At 42.5% G+C, this 18,291-nt stretch overlaps 3 protein-coding genes across 10 annotated transcripts in view; 2 read left to right on the top strand and 1 right to left on the bottom strand.

Moving 5' to 3' along the window:
- Nucleotides 1-984: 984 nt before the first annotated feature.
- Nucleotides 985-4,507, bottom strand: CFAP68 (cilia and flagella associated protein 68). Of its 4 annotated transcripts, none has more exons than XM_070624862.1 (4): nucleotides 4,373-4,507; nucleotides 2,129-2,359; nucleotides 1,529-1,599; nucleotides 985-1,282 (listed from the first exon to the last, which is right to left on the bottom strand). In XM_070624862.1, exons 1-4 carry the CDS (start codon nucleotides 4,415-4,417, stop codon nucleotides 1,276-1,278), a joined length of 354 nt encoding a protein of 117 aa, XP_070480963.1. In that variant the 5' UTR covers nucleotides 4,418-4,507; the 3' UTR covers nucleotides 985-1,275. The 4 variants fall into 4 exon arrangements, with proteins under 4 accessions (XP_070480963.1, XP_070480961.1, XP_070480960.1 ...); XM_070624860.1 differs by having other exon boundaries at nucleotides 1,533-1,599; XM_070624859.1 differs by lacking the exon at nucleotides 4,373-4,507 and adding an exon at nucleotides 3,143-3,423 and having other exon boundaries at nucleotides 1,533-1,599.
- A 224-nt stretch (nucleotides 4,508-4,731) lies between these two features.
- On the top strand, nucleotides 4,732-8,712 carry FDXACB1 (ferredoxin-fold anticodon binding domain containing 1). Of its 2 annotated transcripts, XM_008527249.2 has the most exons (5): nucleotides 4,732-5,015; nucleotides 5,251-5,407; nucleotides 6,341-6,544; nucleotides 6,711-6,869; nucleotides 7,240-8,712. In XM_008527249.2, the coding sequence occupies exons 1-5, from the start codon at nucleotides 4,844-4,846 to the stop codon at nucleotides 8,420-8,422; spliced, it is 1,875 nt and encodes a 624-aa protein (XP_008525471.2). In that variant the 5' UTR covers nucleotides 4,732-4,843; the 3' UTR covers nucleotides 8,423-8,712. The 2 variants fall into 2 exon arrangements, with proteins under 2 accessions (XP_008525471.2, XP_070480953.1); XM_070624852.1 differs by lacking the exon at nucleotides 5,251-5,407 and having other exon boundaries at nucleotides 4,786-5,023.
- ALG9 (ALG9 alpha-1,2-mannosyltransferase) overlaps nucleotides 7,240-18,291 on the top strand; it is a 95,417-nt gene continuing 84,365 nt past the window's right edge. The window contains exons 1-4 of one of the 4 annotated variants that reach the window (XM_008527250.2): nucleotides 7,240-8,855; nucleotides 11,842-12,131; nucleotides 12,995-13,133; nucleotides 14,681-14,815. In XM_008527250.2, coding sequence (XP_008525472.1) covers nucleotides 12,001-12,131; nucleotides 12,995-13,133; nucleotides 14,681-14,815 — 405 coding nt within the window. In that variant the 5' untranslated portion in view covers nucleotides 7,240-8,855; nucleotides 11,842-12,000. Of the gene's footprint in view, nucleotides 8,856-11,841; nucleotides 12,136-12,156; nucleotides 12,565-12,994; nucleotides 13,134-14,680; nucleotides 14,816-18,291 lie in introns of those variants that run through there. The other 3 variants (XM_070624856.1, XM_070624853.1, XM_070624855.1) reach the window with 3 other exon arrangements.

Raw genomic sequence — 18,291 nt, 5'->3', positions numbered from 1 at the left:
CCCCAATAAATCAAAGTCTGACTATTAGATCATCATATTTATGTTTTTGACAAATTCATTCAGAATGTGCACGGTCACTTTTTTATTACCACACCCAAGTTAGACTAGTTCTTTACTGTTATTCTTTTCCAGATCACACCCTTTGCTATGGCTGTTCATAGTAATTAGTATAGGACTTTTCTAGTCCAGCAGAAGTTTTGTGTTTTTTTGGTAACTTTCTAATTAGCTCATCTATAATTCTACTTCATTCCTTGTGTCTGAATTATGCAAGTAGATTAAGGCAATTCTAACTAGCATTTATTTTCCTTTTTAATATTAACTAACATTTATTGAGTGCTTACTATATGGTAGGCACTGTGCCGACTGCTTTACCTTTTTTATTATTTAATTAATTATTATTATTTTTTTTTGAGGAAGATTAGCCCTGAGCTAACATCTGCTCCCAATCCTCCTCTTTTTGCTGAGGAAGTCTGGCCCTGAGCTAACATCTGTGCCCATCTTCCTCTACTTTATATGTGAGACGCCTACCACAGCATGGCTAGCTAAATGGTGCCATGTCCACACACGGGATCCGAATCGGCAAACCCCGGGCTGCTGAAGCGGAACGTGCGCATTTAACCACTGTACCACCTGGCCGGCCCCTGTCTACTTTTGTATATTTTAAATTCTAATAATTAAAAAAAATTTTCTTTTTCTAGTACTTAAGAGGGGATGTTCATTAAGGTTACAATAAAGTTACACTATCTGAGCATGACTACTGGCTCATATCCAGAAAGCCTCTAACCAAATGTAACCTAAGTCATGTGGGATTTTGCAGTTCTGCCACTGACGACAGGCAGGGAAGAGCAGAGGGGTTGTAGATTTGAGAGAAATAATTTTTTAATGCCCTTCTACAATACCCCTAATGTAGAACTAAAAGCAGACATAATTAACTTAAATTTGACATTTAAATCTTGGTTTAAACAAAAAAAAAGGGATAGGGAATATTTTCTGTGGTTTATTTATTGAGAGTGAAACTGTGCTACAGTCAGCTAAATTCTTAGTTGTGCTTAGAATGTGCTCCCTCCTACATTCTACTCTGGAAAAATGAAGCTTCTTATTCTTTGTTAGAATCCTGGACCCTGAAATTGGCAGTTATTAGGATTCCACAGACAGATGGAGTGATGCTCTATTTCAGGCTTTGAATAGCTACTCATATAAGTTGACTTTTCTGTGCATTTGTATTGAGGAGGATCCAGCTCAGGTTGGTGTCCTGGGAACCAGTGAGGCTCGCGCTTAAATCCTGAGGGAAGAGACAAGAGAAGGAAAGACAAGTGGAATGAGTCAACAATAAGGAGTCTTAGTAACCAATCTCACTCTTATTTCTGAGGAAATAGACAATGAATACTGTCAAAATTGAAAAAGAGAGAAATCATTCACTCATTCTTTCACTTATTCACTCATTCAGTTTACTTTTATTTGAGTTCCTTCTACATTCCAGGCACTGAGTTAGGTCCTGGGAATATAAGAATTAAAAAGAATAGTCCACCTACTACGGGTTGAAAGTGGTGTTTTGTTGTTGTAGCTTGTATCATATGTTGTTTCAAAGTAGTGTCCAAACTGGAAAGAAAAAGTAATAGATTAAAAACATAGGAATCTCTAACCAATATTAGGAAATAAAGTACACAATGACATGAATTCTAACAGGCTGTGCCATATTTAAGATCGACTAGAGGTCTATATGTCATTAGCCTATATTCTACTAACTTTCGTATCTTTTGTATGTTTGTTTGTGTAGGAGAGATCTAAGGGCAAGATGCAGATAAAACATAAGTCTAGGTAGGCAAGGACTAGGGAGCAGCTAGCCTGAGATAGAAGGCATTATATATTTCTGGAGATGAATAAAGTCTGAACAGAAGCAAGAGAAAAAGAGTACTACCCATCCTTTTACTATCTTATGATAATATAATATTCAATTTCATAGTGAAGTGAGATACGTGTTCCATTGAGGACTGCTGCCCTCCCCCAACCACTTGGACAGAAGCCTGAGAGACCTCAGCATTGGAAGTTGTCAGATTCCTGACTCTCAAATAGCTACTGGTGTTTCTTTTGCTAACTGAAGGAAACAAAGAAGAGAAAGTTGGATTACCTGGGAAGGCAAGGGTTTGGGCTGCACAATATTCCTTAGGTCATATCTTTCCTGGTTCCAGTTGCCCATCAGGGTATGGTTCGAATAGGCATTCTCATTAGTGGTGCATCTCCATCCATACTGGCAAAACTTGGACATATCATTCCAATCGGTCCACACTTCAGCATGGCCATCTGCATTAATGAGGCTGCCATAGTGTGGGTTTGCAAGGTAACGGGCAAGAGACTGTCTCTGGAAATAGGTGAGAATAGAAAAGCTTGCTGCACAAACCAGAGAGCAGAAAAGGGATCCCTTTCTTACCCTTGGCCAAACATTACATAAGCACATCTTACTAAAGATCTAGGCTTTCCTCCCAATGTAATTGTTGTGGTTCTGTTTTTTTCTCTTCAGGTTCATTGAATGCTTTGACTTATCCTCTCAATCAGCAGTAGTGGATGACTATGTAGATTAAAGGCCCCCCACCAAAAGACAGGAAAACCTTCAGTATCCCCAATACTATATAGAGAACTAGCTAAATGTTCAGGTAATTTTGAGATGTAGGAGTTTAAGGACTAAGAGTATTCCTATAGTCGAAGAGAATAGGGAGAAGTGAGAGATGGATAACTAGATAACACAATAAATGATCAATAAATAATAGTTTCCTTTCTTCTATGCCCAGGTCAAATGCCACTTCCCCCATGATGCTTTCTGTCAAGTTAACTTCTCTCTCCTTTGTCTCATACTGAATTTTATGTTCACATCTTTCTATATTTATAACTTTCTACCATATGTTAGAATTCTTCAAGTATGTGTCAAATATCCTATGCTGAACTGTACATCCCTTGAGAACAGTATCTGAGTCTTACTCATTATCGCACCCTCTCCTTTTGCCTGCCCTCCCAATCAACAGTGCTTCGCACATACCAGACGACAGGTCTGAATTTCAACTTTTTGTAAGGAATCAAAAGCCTAACCATTTTTATTTTTGGCCAAAAGATGAGTCTGGTATCTTGGCTTAGGAGAGCAAGATAATACCTTGTCTGAAGAACAGTAATTTGATGCTGAGCTCGTGTTGTCTGAAGATTTTATAAGAGAGTGAAAGTAAATCTTACTCTGCCATTCCATGTTCTTTAAAGGAAGAGATGTTACCAAACCTGGCCCTCCCACTTCTCCAAGCAAAGGAAGAATGTAGATCACCCAGATCACCATAGCCAGGTGGTCATGATTTCGGAGTCACCTCTCACCCACCTTTCCACAGGTAGGGACACAGCCAATACTGTAGGTTAAAGGTAGCTACCCTCACACCATGTGCCTTTGTGAAGATAAATGCACACACTGATGTCAACAAACAGCATGATGACTAAAGAGTAGCTAGGCCCACAAAGTCTAAGAGGCCTAGTACTCAGACTGCAGACCAAGGTGACACTATGCCTGGGGCTCTAAGGACAGACATAACCATCCACTTAGTTGTCTAAGCCTGAAACCTGGGGCTTACCTTTGATTTTGATTTCTCTTTCAACCCGTTATATCCATCCAACCACTAGGTTTTGCTGATTTTTGAATCAGCCCACTGGCCTCCATCCCCACTGCCAGGTTCCAATTCAGATCACTAACAGTCTTTGTCTCCATTACTGCACTAGCCTTCTATCTGATCTCTGCCATCAGCCTTTTTCTTCTCCAGTCCTTTCTCCATAGGAAAGCAGAACTTTTGAAAAGAAAAATCTAATTGTGTCATCTTCCTATTTAAAATCTTTCAGTGGCTCGCCACTGTTTTCAGAATAAGGTTGAGATTGTTAAAATAGCTTACAACACTCTACACGACCTGGCCCCAGCTTAACTCTTCAGTCTCATCTGTTCCCCACTCTCCCTGTAACTACATTTCAGGCAAACTCAATTACCTCATGCTTTTGTGTATATTGTTCCTTCTGCCTCTTCACTTCTCTTGACCCGGGTAAGGGGTACTTTTTCCCTTCCTTGGCTTTCAACTCAGGTTCACTTCATCCAGAGAATCTTTCCACTTCACCCCACAACTTGGTAAGCTTCTGCTGTGTGCTCTCATAGCATCCTGAATTACTCCACTCATAACACCGCATCCCACTGTCTCAGAATTGCCTGTTTTGCTGTGCATTCTCCACCAGACTACAAGCTTAGTAGAAATCACAGGCCACATCTTGCTCATCCATGTATCTAATCGCACTCACAGTGGCCTGGCACATTACAGGCACTCAACATCTCTTGAATGAATAAAAGGTAGGATATAACCACCTGGAGAAATCCCGAGCAGCAGAGGCAATGGGCAGCAGCAGCCATTTCCGACGAGAGGAAGGCTGTTATAAAATCCTCTCTGACAACAACTTGCAAGACACAGCCCCACCTCTCCTTGGCCTCAGCCCCGCCCCGCTTCTTTCACCCAGAACTCGCCTCATGGCCTGCCCCTCTGCGCTAGTGACTGCTTGTGACCTCATGCAGGTGTGACGAAGTCGCTTAGAGCCGGCCTCGGGCTAAAAGACATTTATTTTGACACTCCCGAGCGGGTGGAGGAGCAAGGGGACGGGGTGGCCGGTTTCTCGCTTTTGCATTCATGTCTATCTTCCTCCATGGATGTCAAGACAACCGGACGCTGTGAGCGCGTCATCAACCAGCGACTGGTGAAGAAGAGGTGACGAGAAACCTGCGAAGGAAGTGACGTAAGAAACGAGCGCCTCTGAGAACGCCAGCAGGGAGCATGTGGAGGCCATGGCCCCTCGGCGCCTCCTGTTGGTTGGGGAGGGGAATTTCTCCTTCGCCGCCGCTCTGAGCGAGACCCTGGATCCGAGCACCAGTCTAACCGCCACCTGCCTCCAGCGCCCGGCCGACTTGGCCCGGGATCCGGTGGCCCAGGAGAATGTACAGCGCCTGCGCGAGCAAGGTAGCTAGGCCCGCCCCTCCACGAAGCCCGGTGCCTCTGCCCGAGCCGCCCTAAGCGGAAAGGGTGGGCATGTGGGGATCAAAGAGACGTGGGGGCTGCTCTTGATCACTCCGTGGACAGTTTACAGAGAGTACGCTGTGTGCCTAGACCTGGATTGTTTTGCATGGTTCAGGTTAGGGAGAGGTTTCTCTGGTTCCAGGTCTTAAGATATACTTCTGTGTATATTTTTTGCCAGGTACAGAGGTACGTTTTGGTGTGGACTGCACCCAGCTGGCAGATGCCTTTGAACTGCACGACAGGGAGTTTGATAGAATTTATTTTAACTTTCCACACTATGGACGCAAAGCTGGAGTAGCTAAGAACAGGGAGCTGCTTGCCAAGTTTTTCCAGAGGTGAGGAAAGGAGAGCATTCACAAGTAAAATGTTTAAGATGTACCTTACAGTTCAAGTGCTCAAACATTTTGGTTTGGGAAGTAACGTGTACATGTGTATGATACGTTTAGAAAGAATACAGAGCTCCAAGGGAGCCCACAATCTAGTTGGAAAGGCAGACATACTACCCTAAATACTAAATGAAAGTACAAACTGTGTACTCTTGAGTGTGTAAACGGAGGATCACTTATTTTTGACAATATGAAATAATGGTAGCCAATATAGCCTAATGACTAAGAGCATGGATTTAGGAGCCGAACTGCCTGGATTCAAATCGCCACCCACCACTTAATAGTTGTGTGATTTTGTCAGCTTACTTAATCCTTAGATGCTCTTGCTTCCTCATCTATAAACAGAGGATATTAACAGTAACTATCTCATAAAATTATTGTGAACTTAAAACAGTGCTTTACACTGTTATACTAAAACTTATAATACTGTTGGAGGTCTCTGTGGGTCATAGTTGTCAAGAAACTTTTCACACAGACAGTATTTTAAGTTACTATTTGAAGTATAGAATTTCAATAGGCAGGAGGGGGGTGAAAAGAACAACTTTCTATATGGGGAAGAACACCCTGATCAGTGAATGATGTATAGAAAGTTTGCAGACATTGGCCCTTCTATGACATATAGATGAACAATGCAAATACAAAGCAGGGTAACACCCTGGTCAGCCACAAGTATCAGTTATGAGTTTAACACTGAATTTACATTTTTATTTACTTGCAGTTACTTTCTCTGCATGTTTGAAGTCTAATAGATCTTTGCAAATAGGTATAATTGGATCTTAATTATTTCAAAGCCAAACTCTCTCTCTCTCTCTATATAGCTAACTCCTGTGGTAATTTCTACTTGTTTCTGATAAATGTCTGGTGTCTCCCTCCCCCGGTTAGCTGTACAGACGTTCTTGCAGAGGAAGGAGAGGTCCATGTGGCATTGTGTAGAGGACAAGGTGGGACTCCTGCTGATAAGCCCATGAGAGAATGGCACAACAGTTGGCAAGTGGTTGCCATGGCAGCTCTGGGGGGATTCATTTTAAGTGATGTGTATCCCTTCAGCTGTGAGGCTGTGCCAGGGTACAAGAGCACTGGCTATAGGTAAGTAAGAACAACGGTCTAAGCCTTCTCCTTTTTTCATCCCTTTAATGATGAAAAAAACATCTCCTAGGCAAACTTTTCCCCTGCCAATTTCCTGATTTAGTCCCTAGAAATATTTGCCTTCTTTAATAATGACAGACTTCATAGTTGGTGTCTGTTTTGCCAGGAGTCAAGATAAGTCCTTTCATGTAGAAGGTGCTTTGAACCATATCTTTACCCGGAGCCTACCCTTTGAAGGTTTGCAACCCAGAATCTTCAGGATCAAACTGGGTGACCAGTGGTTTTCCTTTCCAGAACCAGAAGCACTTGTAGGAAAGTTGAACAGGTAACCTGTTATTTTACCAGAAAGCACTTCGATCTCTAGTTGTATCTTGATTGGCTTGATGGCAACCATTTACTGAATGGAAGCTACATAAATTGTTAATAATGGTGGTACTGTGAATACTTGTCAGTCTGGCCTGCAGAAGCCTGTTTAGAATTAAAAATTGTCATATTTTCTGGTGTATTGTGGGGATGATGGTGTCAGAAATCTGAAACACATGATGTGTCTGTTTATGGTAGATGATTTCTTTGTTTCCTTTCAGGATCAACTTAAAGATAATTTTTTCTATACATCTATTTGTGTTTTTAATTCTAGCTACATTATAGTTATCATTTTAAGTTAGAAGAGTTATTTTTTCTGTGTGTTTAAACAGGGGTTTCCTAGAAGCACCTTCATGTCATCCTGTCAAAACCATAAATGAGAAACTCATTGCTGAATTGGACAAAGCTTTCCCTCTTAAAAGGGTGAAGTGTTCCTTCCCTTTGCTGCCACAGGGAGGCACCGGTGTTGTTACTTCTTGGAACTGTGACATTCTATCAGCTGCCTTTTGGATTAGTTTCCACGAAGATAATGCAAATTCTGAGTCCCTGACTGGTGGGACAACAGAAGATCTGGAGGACTGTCTAGTGTCATTTTCAGAACTTAGCCTTCCCAAGAGCCCTGGAAGAGACAGTAAGGAAGAAGCTCATGAAGGTATCTATAGCCAATCCAAGATCTGCCTTAGACCTTCTCTCCTAGTTCATGTTCAGGCTGTCATCCAAGCGCCAGACTTCCTCCCAGGTTCTCTGCACATCCTCAGTGGACCTGTCTTTCAGAAGTGCCGCATTTCGCCTTTCACAATGCCAGCATTTCATGAGACTTTGTTTATCTTTGGGTTTAGTGAAAATCTGAAGGATGGCTGCCTTCAGTCACTACTGGATCACCTGAAGGGCATTCTAGATAACCTTCTAACCCAGACATTCCTGGAGGGCTCTAAGCTAAGCAGTTCGGTGGAATTTGTCTTTCAACCAAATGGGAAAGATTATATGATTAATGTAAAGTCTCATAATTTGGGCCCAGATTGTGCCAAGGATCTGATTATTGGGTCTGTCATCACATCTGATACAAGCATTTTACACAAAGACCAGTGTTTTGTGTTTGTGTCTATGAACTTGGACCTATTAGCCATGCTTGTCTGGAGTATCTCTGACTGGAGAATGTTGTGGACCTTTGACAACCGTTTCTTGAAGAATTTTGTCCCTGGGAAAATAGAACCCTTTAAAAGCTATTCCCTATATCCTCCATGCTATGTGCATGATATTAGTTTTTGGTTAGATGATAAGAAAGGATTTGATGAATTAGAGTTTCATACTTTGGCCCGAGCAGTGTCCCAGGACACTGTCATATCCATACAATTCCTTAGTCGTTTTCAGCATCCAAAGACTGAACAGGTCAGCCTTTGCTATAGATTGACCTACCAGACCTGTGACAAGGCCCTCACCCGGCAGCAGGTAGCATCAATGCAGACCCAGTTTAGGAAAGAGATTCAACAACAACTACATGTGACTCCTCGGTAGTTTAGTAAATTCATTTCTATAGTGTGATCCTCCTGGGTGTGGGCATAGATGAAAAAGACCAATTTGTAACTGGTAGTCCTTCTGGACTGTGTTTTTTGTAAAATTTTTTACCTCGTGACTATAGCCATTGTGGGTTGACTCTAAAGATATTTGTAACTCTGTCACTTAAACTTATAGACTATACTGAGATTGGTGACCTTTGGAGCTGTACAATATTTTGATCGTGAGTAATGACGAGGAAAACAAACCAATAAAACAGCATCTTGTATTTCAGATGCTCTGTTGATGAAGAGGCGGTAGAACTTGAATGTCTCATCAAATATGTTAAAAATATATTTTCCACACTGTCAGTTCTTCCTCCCTTACCTCTATTGTATCATCTCACTAAATCAATATACAAGAGTGGTTTCTGGACCAACATGTATTAGCTTGGGTAAGTTACAAGCGCTCCATAATTAGTATTGGGATCATCGTCATTTTTATTCTGTGGCTGACTACTGTTAAAGTTATGGAACTAATAGAGTTGACACTGGGGTCTGTCTGACTCTAAAGCCTCTGTTCTTTCTGCCACTTTGTGTTACTTTGCTTCTCCTTCCATCGTCTTCTTCAACAGTAACCTCTCAACTTTGATTAACTCTAAACTTTGCCCCCCTAGATTTTGGGGTCTTCTGTTGTAAGCATCTCTGAGGGACACTGGGAGATTGGCACAGCCCAGGACTCTGCAGAATGGACTACTCTAATGTGAATTAATGTATGTTCATGTTAACTAATAGGTAGGCTCCACAGACTGGAGTTATATTGTAAAGTCTGTGAAGGAAATAACTGTCTTATTTATTCTTGTATTTGGAGAAAAGCATGTGGGAAGGCAAGAATGGAAGCAAAGAAACAAATTAGGTTATTATGGTAACACAAACGAGAGAATGGCGACCTTTATCAGGGTGGTAAGAAGTTGTTAGATTGGGTAATATTTAGAAGGATTTGCTGATGAATTAAATATATGTGCATGGGTTGGGGGTATGGGGTTAGAGAAATAGAGGAATCAAGCAGGACTCCTAGGTTTTTGTCCTGAGAAACTGGAAGGAAAGAAGTGTCATTAACTGGAATGGGAAAATTGGCAAAGGTTTAAGTTTGGGGAGTGGAGTCAAGAATCAAGGGATCTCTTATGGACACGTGTGTTGCTTACCTCTCCACATAGGTTATAAGCTAATCAAGGTCAGGGAATATGATTTATAGCTTCCTTCTATCCCCAGTAGTGCCTGGCACGTGGGTGAGGTAGCATTTGAGATGGATCTTAAAACAAGGGCAGGGATGTGATGGGAGGATTGTTAGGCAAGGAGCCATGCATGCATTCCAGGCAGAGGACATACAGGAGCAGAGGTAGAGGTAGGCAACACTAGGGGCACTTTTCAGGCTAGTTAGTTGGAATGTAAAATGTGTATAGGAAAGTAGTGGGAGATAAAATTAGAAAACTAGGTTGAGGCTGGAGTTAGTTCATGAAAGACTGATAGAATAAGGTGTTTGTACTTGATTTGGCAGGCAATAGGAAAAATCTAGTGAGTTTTATTAGGGAAGCAACACTACTCTTCATTTTACTAAGGAAGAGTTGTGCTTTTGAAAGTTAATTGGACAGTGTTGCACAGGATGAATCTGAGATGGGAGATCCCTGTAAGGATACTATTGTAGTAGTCCTAGGCAGAGGCAAGGAGGGGCCTGCATTAGAGTGAAATGAAAAGGAGATGGATATATGAGATACAGCTAGGCTGGGATGTCTGAAATCGGTAATTAATAATTTCATGTAGGAATTGAGCAATATGATAAATCTCCATTTTCAAAATTTGGGAATTTTTAGTATGAAATTCTCAACCTAAATAAAGAAGTAAACTGATGCAGGCTGAAAAAATAATAAGTTTATTCAGGAATAGCAGAGGAATTGCAATTTGCGACAAGCAGGCTATAGGTTTTAGGAGGATTGGGGAGGGTTGTTTTGAAAAAAAAGTTCATTGCAGGGGTCCAGCCCATGGCCGAGTGGTTAAAGTTCTGCCTGCTCTGCTTTGGCGGCCTGGGTTCACTGTTTTGGATCCTGGGTGCAGACCTACTCCACTCATCAGCCATCCTGTGGAGGCATCCCACATATAAAGTAGAAGATTGGCACAGATGTTAGCTCAGGGCTAATGTCCCTCAAGCTGAAAAAAAAAGAGGATTGGCAACAGATGTTGGCTCAGGGCAAATCTTCCACACACACACACACACACACACACACACACAAAAGTTCATTGGAGAAGAACAAGAGTTAGAGGTTGTTGTGGTTTCTTATTGGCTGCAAGTGGTGGTTAGGGCAGGAAGGGATATTCCTTTTCTTAAAAGCAGGAGATGAAATTCCCATGTGAAAAATGTCCTCCCTTGTACCAGAAGAAAAGTAACATTCCTATCATCACAGATAAGTTGAGACCAGAGAATTTTATACAAAGAATTCTAGACAAATAGACCTTGTTATCTTCCTTCTTCCTGCTGGGTATGCAGGCTGCAAGGAGTGGTACAGAAGTGAGCGCTCCCCCTTCAGGGCTTTCTGATTCCATTTTAAATGAGGTTTTCCTTTACTTATTTTGACAAAATCCTAACCTGGGAAACTGTCAAGTCAGCACCCTCTCTATAAACTTGTCTCAGTTACTGCTACAGTGCTCCACAGGATGGGATGGAACTCTGACTGGGGGAGTGGGCAGAGTGTCAGGAATAGAATAACTCCTGAGAGTCACAGGCGTGATCTCGCCAAGGTGCCCGTATAAAAATCCCTGTATGAAATCAGTTTTCTCCTGACCTTCTGGTGGGAAGACCAGGGGCTTTGTAGTAAGACAGACCTGGGTTGGAATATGGCTCCACCATTTTCTAGGTACGCAACCTTGGTCTTCAGTTTCCTTATGGATAAAACAGGTCATTGTATTATATTTTAAAAAGATAAAATATGTAAAATGCTTACCATAATGCTGACATAGCAATGGCAGGGACTGGTGTCTGGTTGAATTTGTTGCAGAATTTCTTCAGTCTCACTTTTCTTCTTCTATATTCTGCTATTGTGGCTTTGTCTCTCTGAAGCATTTAAGTAGCTACAGGCTGCCTCTGTCAATAAAACACAGGGCAAGCATCAGTGACCTTTTAAAAACCTCCCCTTTTGTAGGCAGCTGTGCTGTGATCTTTCAAACCTCTGCGCACTCACTTTGTATAGTCGTTGAACCACTTTCTACCTGTGCTTTCTTTGAAAATAGGGGACCTGGAGGGAGGTTTTTGTAGGAGAGTGGAGAATGCAGAGAAGTGAAGGAGGAGAGAGTTGGAGGGAGGGAGGAATGCCCAGAGTTACAAGTATGTGGAAGGGATGGCTGTGATCGTGAAAGTCAAGTCTGAGGTCCCATTTCTTTTCTACTCAGGGATTTGCCCCAATTGGCCAGAAACGCTATAATTGAGTCTTTTCTGCGCATGTCAAAGTCTTTTGTCCCTCGGCGGACACCGTTTGCCAGCCAAAGCTATGTCTCCACGTTCGCCGCCCTCGTAGGGTGCCGAATGCTACCTGCTTGTCCACGTCTGCCATGGCAAGCCGAGGGGTCCGGCAGCGTCTGAAGGGAAGCGGGGGCAGCGGCGGGGACACGGCCTCCGCCGCGGACAAGCTGCGGGAGCTGCTGTGCAGCCGCGAGGCGGGCGTCGGGGAGCCGCGGAGCGAGTAGGTGTGCGGGCGCGGCGGGGGCGTGGCCGGCCGGGCGCCTGGGCGCGGGGCCGCCCCCGGGAGGGTCCTGTCGGCGCCGCGCGCGGGGCTTCTCCCGGCCGCCCGGGCAGTTCTGCTCTTCCTGGGCGGGCCAGCGTTGCTGTTCGCCCCGCTTTAGATCCCCCACGTCGGGTGCCCTGTTTCTTGTTAAGAAACCCCGGAGTGCAGGTCTGTGAGGCTTCGGCCCAGGCCCGGAGTGGGCTGGCGTCCGGTGGTGGAGTTGGCGGAGTCTCTGTGGGAGGCGTTGGCGAGAGCAGAGTGTACCTTTGTCGGCTCTCTCCCCCAGCTTCCTTCATTCCCTCCAAAGCCGTGACCCTTTCCTTTTCTGTGTGGGCGCCACACGCTCCAGCGCCTGCAGCCACCTCTCTTCCCAAGCCCCGGGGACTGCAGGGTAAGGAGCTGTCAGCACCGGAGTTGGAGGAGGTTACGTGCTTTGCACATATTAGGCGTCTATACATTTAAACAAGTGGGGAAATGCATAAAGCCGCGGAAACTAATGACCTTGTTAAGAGAAGAAAAAGAGCTTTGTGGCCTTCGATTGAGCAATTAGTTGGCTTGGGATAAACTAAGTGTCATAGATGCAATGAACTAAAGTGTATGAATTAACTTACACGTTAAAAGCAGGAAGTGGAACGAATCATTAAGGTTGATTAAGGTCTTAATTCATTTCTTATTCTATTCAGAACAGTTAACGGCTCACCTTTTTAGCTGAATAACTTAAGTACTTTGATGTCCCTTGCCATTCTTGTCCTCTCTGTCTAGTTTTAGTCCTTCTGCTTAGCAGATCTTCCTGACACATACTTCTTTTTGCTTCTGAGCAGGTTATCTGGGAACAAAGCAGGACAAGTGTGGGCACCTGAAGGATCTACTGCTTTCAAGTATCTGCTCTCAGCAAGGTTATGTGCTGCTCTCCTGAGCAACATCTCTGACTGTGATGAAACATTCAACTACTGGGAACCAGTAGGTGATTTCTTTAGTTTTTGTTGTTGTTCTTGATTTCACTGCTTGGGACCTTGTTACCAGTCAAGATACAAATAGTATACAAATGTGACTACTAGTAACATAACTTTATTTTCACTTTTGTATTCTAAGCTGATGATTTACCTACATTGAAGGCTATAGGAAACTTGGCTGTTTTACAAAAAGGTGAAATTTGTAATTTTCTTAAAACTTTTTTTTGATCAAAATTATACTTCGAAATAGTTTTTTATTTTTTTATTTTATTTTTTAAAGATTTTATTTTTTTCCTTTTTCTCCCCAAAGCCCCCCAGTACATAGTTGTATATTCTTCGTTGTGGGTCCTTGTAGCTGTGGCATGTGGGATGCCGCCTCAACGTGGCTTGATGAGCAGTGCCATGTCTGTGCCCAGGATTCGAACCAACGAAACACTGGGCCGCCTGCAGCGCAGCACACAGACTTAACCACTCGGCCACGGGGCCAGCCCAACTTCGAAATAGTTTTTAAAGTTAACTGCTGCTGGGGCTGGCCCCGTGGCCGAGTGGTTAGGTTCCCCCGCTCCGCTGCAGGCGGCCCAGTGTTTCGTTGGTTCGAATCCTGGGCGCGGACATGGCACTGCTCATCAAACCACACTGAGGCAGCGTCCCACATGCCACAGCTAGAGGGACCCACAACGAAGAATATACAACTATGTACCGGGGGGCTTTGGGGAGAAAAAGGAAAAAATAAAATCTTTAAAATTAACTGCTACAGAACTTAAAGGAAAAGCAGTAACTCCCTGTTCCACATCTCGTGCCCACATCCCGTCCCTAGGGGCAACCACTTTATTTCAGCTTTTTTAGTTATTTATTCTGATGTTTACTAAAATAAATAATGTTGGGGGTCTGGCCCCGTGGCCGAGTGGTTAAGTTCGCACGCTCTGCTGCAGGCGGCCCAGTGTTTCGTTGGTTCGAATCCTGGGCGCGGACGTGGCACTGCTCATCAAACCGTGCTGAGGCAGTGTCCCACATGCCACAACTAGAAGGACCCACAACGAAGAATATACAACTATGTACCGGGGGGCTTTGGGGAGAAAAAGGAAAAAATAAAATCTTTATAAAATAAGTAAAAAAAATAAATAATGTTGGTAAATAACATGCTTATACTGCTAATTCTTGATTTATACATTCATAAGTGTGTTGACTTCCTATTATAGAAAATTCAGAGGTGAAATTTTCTGACCTCATTTTGTATCAGAAAAATAAAGAAGGCTTAGTGTAAGTAGTTTAAGGAAAATATAAAATTTAGAATTTCTCTGTTTTGGTTAATGAGTATTTTTAAAAAAATAAGTAGAGGGTAAAATTCAAGCTTTCAATGTTGATCAAACAGTAATGTTGTAGAATTTATAATGGCCGAATGTTTTTCAATATTGGGTCATTTTGATTCTTATCTATTACTTGCAAATCTTGTTGAGAATTTCAGCATTTTTGTGTCTCATTCATATTTTTGCTTAGAAATTTCACCTGTATCCTCTTGACAAGGATTTTTGGCCATCTGTTTTGTACTTTCAGACACATTACCTCATCTATGGGAAGGGATTTCAGACTTGGGAATATTCCCCAGCTTATGCCATTCGTTCCTATGCTTATCTGTTGCTTCATGCCTGGCCAGCTGCGTTTCATGCAAGAATTCTACAAACCAATAAGGTAAGGGCAGACCAACCTGAAAGCAGTCACAACTGATCAAGAGGTGAGTCTCTGAAAGAGTTTAGGAAAAGAACAAAATAGATTGCTAGTTAAGAGGGGACTTTTTTCCCAGAAGAATCATTTATTCATTCATCATTCAACAAATATTAATGGAGCAGCTTTTATTTGGTAGACTTTGTTAAGTACTGTGGATGTACCAGTGACCAAATCTCTGCCCTCATGGAATTTATAGTTTAGGGGGGAAGAGGATTGGTTGAATAAGTAATTATAAATGCAGTGGGTCTTATGGAGGAAAAGTACTGTGCAATGGGATAGCATATAAGGAGAGCCTAATTCAAACAGTGTTGAAGGATAATTAGGAGTTACCTGAAACCTAACCTGATTATTTTTCATAAATTTGGCTATTATGTGTGTTGGCATGGATTTCTTTGGATTTGTCCTGTTTGGAGTTTACTCAGCTTCTTGAATCTTTAGGTTTATGTCTTTTGCCAAATTTGGGAAGTTTTTAGCTGTTATTTTTTTGAGTACTTTTCAGTCCTGCCCTGTTTCTCCTATCCTGAGACTCCACTGATATGAATGTAAGAGTTTTTATTGTAGTTCCACAGGTCCTTGAGGTTGTTCTTTTTTTTCCAGTCTATTTTCTCTGTGTTGTTCAGATTGAACAATCTAATCTTTCAGTTCACTGATTCTTTCCTGTGTCCCCTCTGTTCACTGTTGAGCCTATCTACTGTGCTTTTATTCTGGTTATTGTATTTTTTCAGTTCTAAAATTTTGATTAGGTTTTTTGTTTGTATCTTCTGTTTCTTTACTGAGACTTTCTAATTTTTCATTCGTTTCAAGCTTGTTCTTAATTGCTCGTTGAAGCATTTTCACAATGACTCTTTTAAAACTTTGTTGGATAATTTTAATATCTCTCTCATCTTGTTGTTGGTATCTGTTGATTGGCTTTTTCATTCAGTTTGAGATCTTCCTGGTTGACAAATAATTTTCAGTTGAAACTCAGACATTTTGGGTACTACATTATGAGACTCTGGATCTTATTCATGGGCCCATCTTGCTTCCTCTGCACCACCCTGTTCCTCTTATTTAAGCCTCTGTTTTTTAAAAAAAATTTTTGAGGAAGATGAGCCCTGAGCTAACATCTGCTGCCAGTCCTCCTCTTTCTGCTGAGGAAGACTGGCCCTGAGCTAACTTCCATGCCCATCTTCCTCTGCTTTATATGTGGGACTCCTACCACAGCATGGCTTGCCAAGCAGTACCACGTCCGCACCCGGGATCCAAACTGGCGAACCCCAGGCTGCCGAAGTGGAACGTGTGAACTTAACTGCTGTGCTGCCAGGGTGGCCCCTAAGCCTCTGTTTTAGCAGGCTTCTTTTCGTACCACTCCTGCAGGAGAAAAGAGGGAGTTCTCCACCTTGTTACTGCCAAGTGGGAGTAGAAGTCCATGTTCCCCAGTAGGTCTCCACTGATACCACCCTAGTGGGCAGAGTAGAGGTACCTCATTATTGCTAGGTTGTAGGGGGAGGTAGAAGTCCAGGCTTTCCAAGTGGTCTTCACTGACACTGTGGTGGGAAAGGGAGCTCATTACCACCAGTGAGGATGAATGCCATGGCTTCCTGCTGGACCTTTGTTGGCACGATGGGGAATGGGGCTGCAGTTTTTTTTCTGGAGTACTTGGCTAGATTAGAGTGGTTACTGTCTAAAAGTTTTGTGTCTTGCTAGGCTACCCTTTTCATGGTCTTTTGGCTAGATAGAGCAGGCCTTGGCTGGTGTTTTTTTGTCTGTACCCATTGGTATTTCTAGTTGCTAACTTCTTTAGCTCCAAGTCTAGAATATAGAAGGCAAAAAGAAAATCCAGGGAGCTTAACCATGTTGTCCCTCAGGTCCCAAAGTCCCTAGCCAGTCTATCTTCTTCTCACCTTTCAGAGTCTTCTTATGTTTGTTTTACATATAACGTCCAGAGTTTTTGCTTTTACATAGCAGGAGGAGTAGGGAAAAGTATGGCTAACTCATCTTCCGTGAAGCAGAAGTCCCTGATTAGAGAACTAGAGCATAAGCAGGAGTTGTCTAGGTAAAGAAAGAGTTGGAGATGAGGGACAAAGGCCTTGAGGCTGGGAAGAAGCCAGCATGGCCTTCTTGTATAGGTAGGTTTGACATTTGGAAGAGAGAGTGAGTAGTGGACTGGATTAGATGAAACTAAGAGGTAGGAAGAGGCCAGGTTTATACAACACTTGGTAGGCTCTATTAGGGAATTAGACGTTTTTTTCCCCAAGTGCATTGTGAAGCCATGAATAGTTATAGACAGAGGAGACACATGATTGCATTTGCATTTTAGAATGATCAGAAAGGTAGCACCTGTAGAAAGTGCTACCTACTAGCACTAGTCCCTACCTACTAGATACTAGTCCCTACCTAGTATCTCATTGCTGGTTTTTTGAACTTACCAGGGAAAGATATACAGGATGAGGGACTTCATAGAGAAATAACAATATGCAGTACTTAAAGTTTTTATTTCCACTTGGATATCCACTATCACTTCAAGTTTGACATATTCAGCACAGAATTCTTCCTCTTACATCAATGATAGGAAAAGCAAGCAGAACAGGAATAAAGATTTCCCTTCTCCTCTTGTTCTTACTTCCAATCTCCTCCCTGTTAGCTTCTGCCAGTGGGAGCCAGCAGGGAGCCACTTGGCAGGGGGGAATTGTAGCTTATGGACTCCCAGCCCCAGCATCATAAGGTAGAGTACAGACAGGTGGATTATTGCTGATAGACAATATGGTAATAATTAGCACCTCTAGTGATGATTACCTTTCCGACTTCTTGCTACCCTGAACAAGAACACCTTTGTTTTGTCTCCCTATGGATCTGGGTGTGAATTTCTCTGAACTGTATACTCAGGATCCCATATGTAGATCCATGGGCCATTAATTTCATGGAGTACTGCTCAGTTGCCCTCCAGAATGGCTATACAACTTTACACTCCTTGCAACAGTGTTCGAGGTTTTAGCTTCTTCACGTCTCCTGAACACTTGATATTTGACTTTCTAATTTTTGCCCTTCTCATGATTGTGAGATGCTTCTCGTTTTAATTGTGTTTCTCTGATTACTAGTGAGGTGGAGCATTTCTTCTATTTATTAGTCATTCAGATTTCTTTTTCTGTGAATTACCTATTCACATCCTTTGCCTGTTTTTCAGTTGCTTTTTCTGGTTTTCTCTTCTGATTTGTAGAGGTTCTCAATAGTAACCCCTTGTATGTTTTAGTTACTGGAAATCCTTTCTCTTAGGCTCTCACTTCTCTGTTAGCTTTGTCTGTGGTCCTTTGTTGAACAGAAATTTTTAATTTTGATATGGTCATATCAATTAATTTTTCACTTATGGTTGGTTGCTTTGGGTGTTTCTAAAAGAAATCCTTCTTCACCATAATCACAGAGCTGTTCTTCGGTCTTTTCTTTTATTAGCTTTATAATTTTAC

This window comes from Equus przewalskii, chromosome 6 (genome assembly GCF_037783145.1).
Source record: "Equus przewalskii isolate Varuska chromosome 6, EquPr2, whole genome shotgun sequence".
In the NCBI taxonomy this organism is placed as follows: Eukaryota; Metazoa; Chordata; class Mammalia; order Perissodactyla; family Equidae; genus Equus; species Equus przewalskii.
The sequence above is the reverse complement of the archived record's forward strand: the minus strand, read 5'-3'. Positions and strand labels throughout refer to the sequence as shown.

Bases quoted from the DNA above. Each gene is read 5' to 3' on its own strand.
- CFAP68 (XM_070624859.1), bottom strand. From the start codon at position 3,316: ATGGTGATCTGGGTGATCTACATTCTTCCTTTGCTTGGAGAAGTGGGA. The intron at 2,360-3,142 runs GTATTATCTTGC...ACCTATTTCCAG, and splicing joins ATTACTGTTCTTCAGACAAG to AGACAGTCTCTTGCCCGTTA. The intron at 1,600-2,128 runs GTAATCCAACTT...TTTTCTTTCCAG, and splicing joins CCAAACCCTTGCCTTCCCAG to TTTGGACACTACTTTGAAAC.
- FDXACB1 (XM_008527249.2), top strand. From the start codon at position 4,844: ATGGCCCCTCGGCGCCTCCTGTTGGTTGGGGAGGGGAATTTCTCCTTC. The intron at 5,408-6,340 runs GTGAGGAAAGGA...TCCCCCGGTTAG, and splicing joins CTTGCCAAGTTTTTCCAGAG to CTGTACAGACGTTCTTGCAG. The intron at 6,545-6,710 runs GTAAGTAAGAAC...CTGTTTTGCCAG, and splicing joins TACAAGAGCACTGGCTATAG to GAGTCAAGATAAGTCCTTTC.